The 8,351-nt window shown below is 39.5% G+C and overlaps 1 protein-coding gene across 1 annotated transcript in view; it reads right to left on the bottom strand.

Annotated features, from left to right (window-relative positions):
* Positions 1 to 989: 989 nt before the first annotated feature.
* The window catches only part of LOC104529956 (disco-interacting protein 2 homolog C-like), a gene marked incomplete at its 5' end in the record, with an annotated part of 11,078 nt that continues 3,716 nt past the window's right edge, over positions 990 to 8,351 (bottom strand). Inside the window, 2 exons of the mRNA XM_010174406.2 lie at positions 990 to 1,302; positions 6,557 to 6,680. Coding sequence (XP_010172708.2) covers positions 1,050 to 1,302; positions 6,557 to 6,680 — 377 coding nt within the window. The remainder of the gene's footprint in view (positions 1,303 to 6,556; positions 6,681 to 8,351) is intronic.

Genomic DNA, 8,351 nt, shown 5'->3' with positions numbered 1-8,351 from the left:
AATAATTCCACTTGCTGGTATCTAGAGGATTCTTTTTGACAGGGATACTTAGCAATCCAGGATTGCTTCTTTTTTTTTTCAAAAAACTGGTGAGTAACATTTGATTATCTACAGTGGGAGACACCATGCAAGTGACAAGTACTGCATTTTAAACTTTAAAATCTTTTGTCATTAGTGAATTTATATTTCATATATATATATTTGATGTGATACTATCCACTCAAGATAATACAACACTTTGTTTTTTATATTAGCAAACATTTCAAGAATTTAATATTCTTGAATGTTTTTTCTCTTTTATACTTCTAAAGAGATCAAAATAAATTAAACGTTTTGTACATAATTACAGAAGAAGTAGTTAACTTATTTTATCTTTTTAGTTTAGTACAAAGATATTTGCAAGTTCATTGCCGAAATACACCTTATTTATAAATTTCTTCCATTCTAACGCTAACAGCAAAGGCTATTTGGCCTTTGGGCTTTCAGCATCTCCGACAGAAAGCTGCAAGATTTCTAATTGAAAGGTGCTACTTTGGGTATTCTCCTCGTACCACTAGAGAGTTCCTAAGGTGTGGGATTTAAAATGGCTTAAGTTAGTAATGGATTGGTATTCATCAGCTTTTTATGATGTATTAAAACAAATGAAGAAAACAATTATTTGTATTAGTATGCAAATTGTTTTAAAAGAATCCATTTGGAGGACAGAATAAAAAAACCCATAAAACCTACTTCAGCTTACTTAATGTAAAATACAAAGCCACATTTACTCAAAAAAGCAGTATTGTCCAATAAGCAAAAAAAAAAAAAAGTTTAAAATGGGCTTTTCCAACACACTGAAGGGCCTTACCCCATAGTCCTTCTTTTCTAAAATTTAGTGGTAAAAGAAAACATTTCACATTTTATTTCCTGCCAATCGTGACTGCTTTGAAAAGTCGTAATATAAACAGTTCCATTCTGATGAGTGTCAGCATATCTGCACACTTTTTTAGTGGACACCAAAAAATTTTATACATCTATAGTAAAGTCCATGGAAGCTTTAAGGTACAAGACTACATGTTGTAGGCCACATAGATGGGATCTAGCTGGTCTGCCAAAAATCCATCTCGTAGGTGCATACGTTGTTTCTCTCCACGGGAGTTGATAGGAATTACACCAATGTCCACAACCACCACCACCCCTACAATCAGATAATGTTCCTCCAGGACCACATTGGTGACCAAAGGAACCAGGTCCAAAGCTTCTTGCTCCGATCCATCCAGCTCAACTACAACGACCAATAAATTTGTCCAGGTAAACACCGCACTGGAACAAAATAAAAAACAGTGTTAGTGGTGAGGATTTTTTTACTCATAGAATCATAGAACAGAATCATAGGATGGTTTGGATTGGAAGGGACTTTAAAGATCATCCAGTTCCAACCCCCCTGCCATCAGCAGGGACACCTTCCACTAGACCAGGTTGCTCAAAGCCTCATCCAGCCTGGCCTTCAACACTTCCAGGGAGGGGGCATCCACAACTTCCTTGGGCAACCTGTTCCAGTGTCTGACCACCCTCACAGTGAAGAACTTCTTCCTAATATCTAATCTAAACCTCCCCTCTGCAAGTTTAAACCATTACCCCTTGTTCTGTCATTAAATGCCCTTATGAAAAGTCCTTCCCCAGCTTTCTTGTAGCCCCTTCAGGTATTGGAAGGCTGCTATAAGGTCTCCCCGGAGCCTTCTCTTCCCCAGGCTGAACAGCCCCAACTCTTTCAGCCTGTCCTCATAGGAGAGGTGCTCCAGCCCTCGGATCATACCCATTTCATTTTTTACCCTTTTCCATGTTGTTTACTGTTTGTTTCAACTCCTAGGGCTCCTTCTGTATGCTCACCACAAAGCTTAAGTAGCAAGAGAGAACGTGTCTGCAGGCAGGGGCAGAAAAACAGCCCTACTAGCTCTCACTTTAGTATTGCTGCAATATCAAGTATTGGCCTAAACTTTACAGAAATTCTAGTCTAATCCTCGCCTGTCACGTGTGGAGGTAGTAAGACAATGTGTAGTTCCCTCTGAAGCCGGCAAGCTGTCACAGCACTGCTGTGCTCATGAAGGCATGACCTACGTGCAGGTGGAGGTGTCTTCTCTGGGTTTTTTTTGAAGAGCAGTCCAGAAAAGCAAAGGAGGTTAAAAGAAGAGGCAGTGATACAGCACCAAAGAAACACCAGAACACAGTCCAAGCTGAAAGATTTTTGGTATAAACTCTGCCTAGCGAAGGGTGCGGAGCTCTGGGAAGGTTTACATGGCAAACTGCAGGCTGAGCAGAGGTCCCGGGGTGGCTGGGGAGGGGGCTTCCTCACTTGCACACTGCCAGGCCAACATGGCTATGTGCCTTCTGGACTGGGCTGGCTCCTCTCTAGGCAGGTCAGAGCTCAGCACTAAAGTGTGATTTTTTCTAGACCAATTGGTTTATACAGAAATAAGCAGTGTCTCCTTGTATTTTATTTGGGCTCTGTTTTACTTCTGTTGGGTTTAAAGGACAGAAGTTCTTACATTCCTTATTAACAGGTGAGATGGTCAAGGGAGCACCATTATCACCAGTATCTCCTCTTTACTGAAAGAACTCTTTAAGACCCTAACATTTTGGTTAAACCCTGGAGCTGCAGCAGATAAATTTTGGTACCTGCTACTGGGCATCTTTTTTGGCTAAGGATAATGCATTTATCCTTCCACGCACGGAGGCTGGGGGGTATGAAATCTGGTGTACGCTTCCCTCCATCCTCCTCCCTGTGCCTCAAATGCCTCCAAAGCCTCACAGGAGGTCAGCAGGAGTGAGGCTCCACAAAAAGCAGTCTCATTCCTCCTTGCAAGTGTTAAAGATACAGATGATGGTTAGTTCTTCCCCTAACTTGCTCCACAGCATAAAATAATATTCTACATATGTAAATCATATATCAAGCCCTGTACTTTACCCTCCTTTACCCTATAAAATCAAGGGATAATTTCCCAGAACTGTCTTGAGCATAAGCATCTGAAAGTTAGAATATATATTATTTATGTAAGCTAACATCAAAAAGAGCTACTTAACCTAAGGTTGATCCTTGATTGAGACAGAAGTGCACTGTTTTAGTCTACTAAGACAATTCTGAAAACCCCTGTACTTTCGAAACTTCTTACTTTGCCCAAAAGTTAGCTATGAAAATGTGCCCTATCTTGATGCTTAACAGAATGGACTTTAGGAGAAAAGTACTTACTATTAAAAAAAAATCATTTTCAGATCCTGCCAAAGTACTATTTGATTGAATTCTTATGTGCTTATTGATCTGGAAAACTAATGGGCAGGCTCCTTTTGACTTAGTATTGCTATGAAATTAATTTTAATTTGTAATTATGTTATCACAGACATCCTAGTAAGTTTTGATTGATGCTGAATATTAACAAAGTGAAGTCTCAGTCTGCACAGAAAAAAAACAAAAAAGCTTGAGGAGGTTTTATTAAAATATAAGTTCGCACTTGAAACCATGCCTTAAACTTGCTCTTACCTTGTTACTTGGGAAAACAAGATTCAGGAGCAAGTCCCTAAAACATGGTTTAGGAGAAGTTAGCTTGTCTGAATTCAGAAGACTGATTACCAAAACCTTCATGAAGTTTCAATTAAGTCCTAGAGCTACTGACACTCTTAAGAGGGTTTCAATTTAATTTAAAACTCATTTCATATGTCATGATTCTAACTCACTGGTGACCACTGAAAGTTAAAGGAAATATTGCCCTTTATGTTTTCATCCATTGAGATGAAGATATATTGGCCAGCATGTAGCACTTATGAATACATTAACTTTCTAGCCCTGATGAATTAAAAATAAAAAAACAAACAAAAAACCAGGGCGCCAGGAAGGCTGCACTTACTCAAGAAATTACCATGTTACACTCAAGAGATGCAGTCAATGAGCGGAGAATGGCCCCTCCAGCTGCTTCCATCCCACCAAATGCTTCAGGAAAAGCAAGGAAGTTGTTGAAACCTCCAGAGAAGGAGGCCTATAATGGTTTTCTTCTCCAAATAGCTTGTGTAGCTTTGCCTATTTGTCATTATGCTGAGAGAAAAAAACACTTCTCGGCAAATTTCAGGAAGCTATGTTCTGTTCCTCTTTCAAGGGTCTGAAGTTTAAATGAGTCAACAATGTGCTTTAGTTAAAACACATTATTTCTCAAGATATTCTGCAGTATTAAAAACACTTTCAAAAATGCCTGGTGTAGTCATCACAATAAAAACGGACTGTGCCACTCTTTAGCTTGTTCTTTACTGAGACACAGGAGGTCCTGAGTCAGAAGTTGTTGATTTTGTGCTAAATTTTCTTAAGAGACAAAAATAATTTTAAATTACCTTTTAGATCTGATCCTCAGTGACAGAACTGCATGTTAGTCAACAAGACATCGTTTTCCTCAACAGAGTTAAATGTTACAAAATGAGCATGTGTTTCTTGGAAGCTGAGGCTATTTTTATAATCCATCGACTGGACACACCCAGTACCTTTTGTTTGCAATAGGTATTGATGCAGTTAAATCCTTAATGGGTCACCGTAACCAAAACAACAACAGCCTCCAACAAGAACAGAGGCTTATGTCCCCGTCCAAAGAAAGACATATACAAAGTATATATAAAAAGAAACATTTAACTGGCTATTATTTTGTCAGATATAATCCTCCCAAAGACAAAAGGAGGATCTCTTAAGAGAAGCTGAAAGAGAAGTGAGAAAATTAAAGACAGTCAGGACTAGGACTATGAATGAAAACTCCATGATGGTGGCTTGAGAGAGCTATTAGGCACTGGTTAGGAAGAGGCTGGGAACTGTGAGCAAACCAGATGCTGTCACTCTTAACTACTGTGTGTCCATTTTCTGCAGGGACCACATCAGAGAAACATCTAACTCATCAGCAATCTCTCTTCTTTGAAGAAAAAACAACACTGAAGACTTTCAATTTTGGCCTTTGGGCAAAGGGTAGTAATAGTACAGTGTGTTGTCTGAAATCTCACTCATGTGCCTTGTACATTATCACCAAGAAGGTGGTAATGGCAAGGCACCAAGAATTATTTGCATGTACTTCTACATTCTTGCAGAAATTCAGTGGCCTTTTTCTTTGGTCCTTCCACTACAGTTGCCACTATAGTATCACTATAGAGAGTTGCCACTATCCCACTCAGGGTTTCCATGATAATGGAAGGAAAAGGATACTCAAGGTGCTCTCAGTGTTCTTGAAAAAAGGAACATAATTTAAGCATTTTCGGCCACTGAAACCAGTGATGAGCATTTTTGCAGTGTGATATTGAACTAGTGTGGGATTGGACTAGATGATCTTTCGAGGTCCCTTCCAATCCCCAACATTCTGTGATTCTGTGATAGGGCTACTTCATTCACTGCCCATGAGCTCACATTTGGAGGACACGCAAATCTCTGGCAACCAGGTCTTGCTGGACATACCGATTTATGAATGTGTGGCCATCTTGTAACAGAGCTGTCCCTAAACAGCTTCATCCAAAAACTTTCCATCCACTGCTGATACTGATCTGACATGTTTTCAAGGAGAATTTCACAGCATCCTTAAAATGTTCGCACTGGTCTATATGAGGACACAGAATCTGCCACTCTGTGTAATGGCGAGCTGGCACAAGACCATACCAGCAGTGATGATGCTCTAAGGAGGAGGCAATAAGGCAAAACCTGTGACAATCAGCCAAGCAATTAACTGCCTTAATTTTAACAGATATTTAAGGAAAAAAGTAAGGTGTTTTGACTAAAGAAATCAGTCCAGTTGCTGCGCTGCATTAGTATGTTTACTGCTCCAGGCCACAGGCCACACCTTTGCAGTCAGGATTTAAAAGAGAAATGGAGAGTCGTGTCTTATACCTGCTAAATTGCTGTGGCTGTTGAGACAGGTTTGTTTTGATTGAAAGGAGAAGAGCTGAGCTGAGGTTATATCAAAACAAAACAACTACCTGACTCAGTCTTCTGATGCAAAAATAATGAAAAGCAATTTGTTCTGTTGTCGGCCTCAAGAAATGATTACCTGCTGTGTGCATTTGATGATGTGATACATTGATTAAGACAATATTATTATTAACTCATTGATTTACTGCTTGAATTTCCATTGTGACCTTGATTTGATCACTGCTTGATTTATTATTAACCGATTCAAAAGCAACAGTGTGTTCACTAATAAAGTTTATTAGTGTGTTCATTTATTTGAGATGTTTGCTTGCTTACTCTTTCTCAGAACAACACTCCTAAAGCTTGAACTCGCATCAGTTTGCTTTTCCTGGTTAGGATAGAAATCTCCAAGAAACTGACCTACCTGAGAGCTGCATGGCTCTCTCAAATCAAAAGTTTAATCCTTCACGTGTACTTAAAACCTGATCAAACCTGTTTGTGAAAAGTTTCATCCTAAGGACATATTTATAGCTGAGTTATAAATCTTGTGACCATCCTGACAGGCCATTTCCTGGATCAATTGCAATATCCAAGGAAAAACCCCAGACATTATAGATATTTCAGCTTTATAAAAGGGCCCTGGTGTTATATAATCCTTACCATTCTGTGATGCTCTTGTGTGCTCTAATTACAGAGGTTTCAATGTCGATCGGATGGTATCTCATCCCTCGTAACTCCATGGCTTCATCTAATGCACCCACAACATAAAGTGCATCATGGCGTTCTGGTTGTAAGGAAAAAAGATATTAGCAGTTCTATTCTCCAGTACATTAAATTACAAAAATGTTCATATTAATTAATTAGTAAAATAAGTATAACATTTATAAGTTATCCTCAAATTTCTGAAACCCCAAAGTGACTTCTGAACTAATGAGAATTTTCCATTACTGAAGTGCAATGCAGAGCAGAAAGCAGAAGAAAGGAAGGCAGAATCACTATTCCCATCTGAAGAAGAGGAAGGTCGAAGTCTTTATCCAAAAACAGTGGCATAAATTTCTGTTTTTCTCCCAGGTGGATGCACAACAGACTCATTCTTTTTTAAGGTGCCCTAAATAGAAAATAGGCTCATTGTTTCTCTTTCTTTTGAGAGAGAAAGGATGGATTTCACCCTAACAGTACAGATGATGTTCTTCCAGTAGCTTTGAGATGGTCAGTACTGTTGCTTAAGGTGTATGACAAAGGTGTTTATCAATAAACTAGAAATATGTGCTATGTCCCAGATAGCAAATTGCTCATTCAGACAAATGGAAAGCTCTGGAGCGTAATGCTCTTACAATACAAATTTTTACTGACTAAAGAAATAAATGAGGCTGAAATGACACTTTTCAAAAGATATTAGGCTGATAATAAAGGACTGCATGTTATCCATAAAGAAATAATACCCGCTAATAGACTTAAAAACAGATAACTGGCTCTTTATACATTAATTTAGATAGTTGCATGGTGGTAATGTAACGGCAATATAACCTCTACCAGTAATAAAGGCCAGAGAACTTTCTGCACTGGGAGCTAAAAATGGGAGGAGAACAGAGACTTATCAACTCTTTGCCATGAGAAGATTTAAGCCATTTGGGTGCTTAAGTTGCAATCTCCTCAGAGGATCCTGAATTTGCTCAAGGCTGGGCTATCATTACAAAATTTAAAAAGCCTGCACAACTGAAAGGACGTATCTTCAGGAAGATGCTAACATAAGGACACGGGCAGCAGTCGTAATCCACAGTGATTACTAGAATGCTTTCAGATTTGATGAGTTCACTCTTTGGCTGAACAGCAGCTACTCTAATTGCACTGACACCAGGGCCCTGGGATCAGTCTGGAGATGCTCACAGTATTGCTACAAACTGTCCTTTGCCAATAGCCTTGACTGCCACCTCGGCCAGCTGCTGCTCGTGGCACTGTGCTCTGCAAAACACAGGAAAGTAACCTTTTCCTGAGCAGAGACTTGGTGAGCCTGGCAGTGCTGGTTTGCTTCCGTGGGTACATGAGATAAGGAAAGTCATAAAACCAAATAACAAAATCCTGTACCTCCCCGACAGAAACTCAAACACCCCGTCCCTTCTCCTGCAGGCTACTGCTTGTATTACATCTCAGCAACTGTCCCTGCACATTTGAAGACTGGGAAATTTAAGAAGTGGACAGCTTCTGTAAATAAGTTTATAACAGAGGAATTATGAAAGAAGGTGGTCACCACAGGAGGGACAGGGCTCAGATTCACAACAAGGCTTTTTCTATTCATTCCTGCGGATACAACTGCAAGAACAAGTGATGGCATTTTAAGTTGTACTGCATATTTTTCAAGCTGAAGCACTTGGCACATTAACAGTGCCAGAAAGTCAGTGGTGCAGGGGATTTATAGCACCTGAGGGACAGCAAAGAAAAAGCATGTTTCAGCAGG

This window comes from Antrostomus carolinensis, unplaced genomic scaffold (genome assembly GCF_000700745.2).
Source record: "Antrostomus carolinensis isolate BGI_N321 unplaced genomic scaffold, ASM70074v2 scaffold13938, whole genome shotgun sequence".
In the NCBI taxonomy this organism is placed as follows: domain Eukaryota; kingdom Metazoa; phylum Chordata; class Aves; order Caprimulgiformes; family Caprimulgidae; genus Antrostomus; species Antrostomus carolinensis.
Note: the sequence above shows the minus strand (reverse complement) of the source record. Positions and strands in the feature narration are given on the sequence as shown.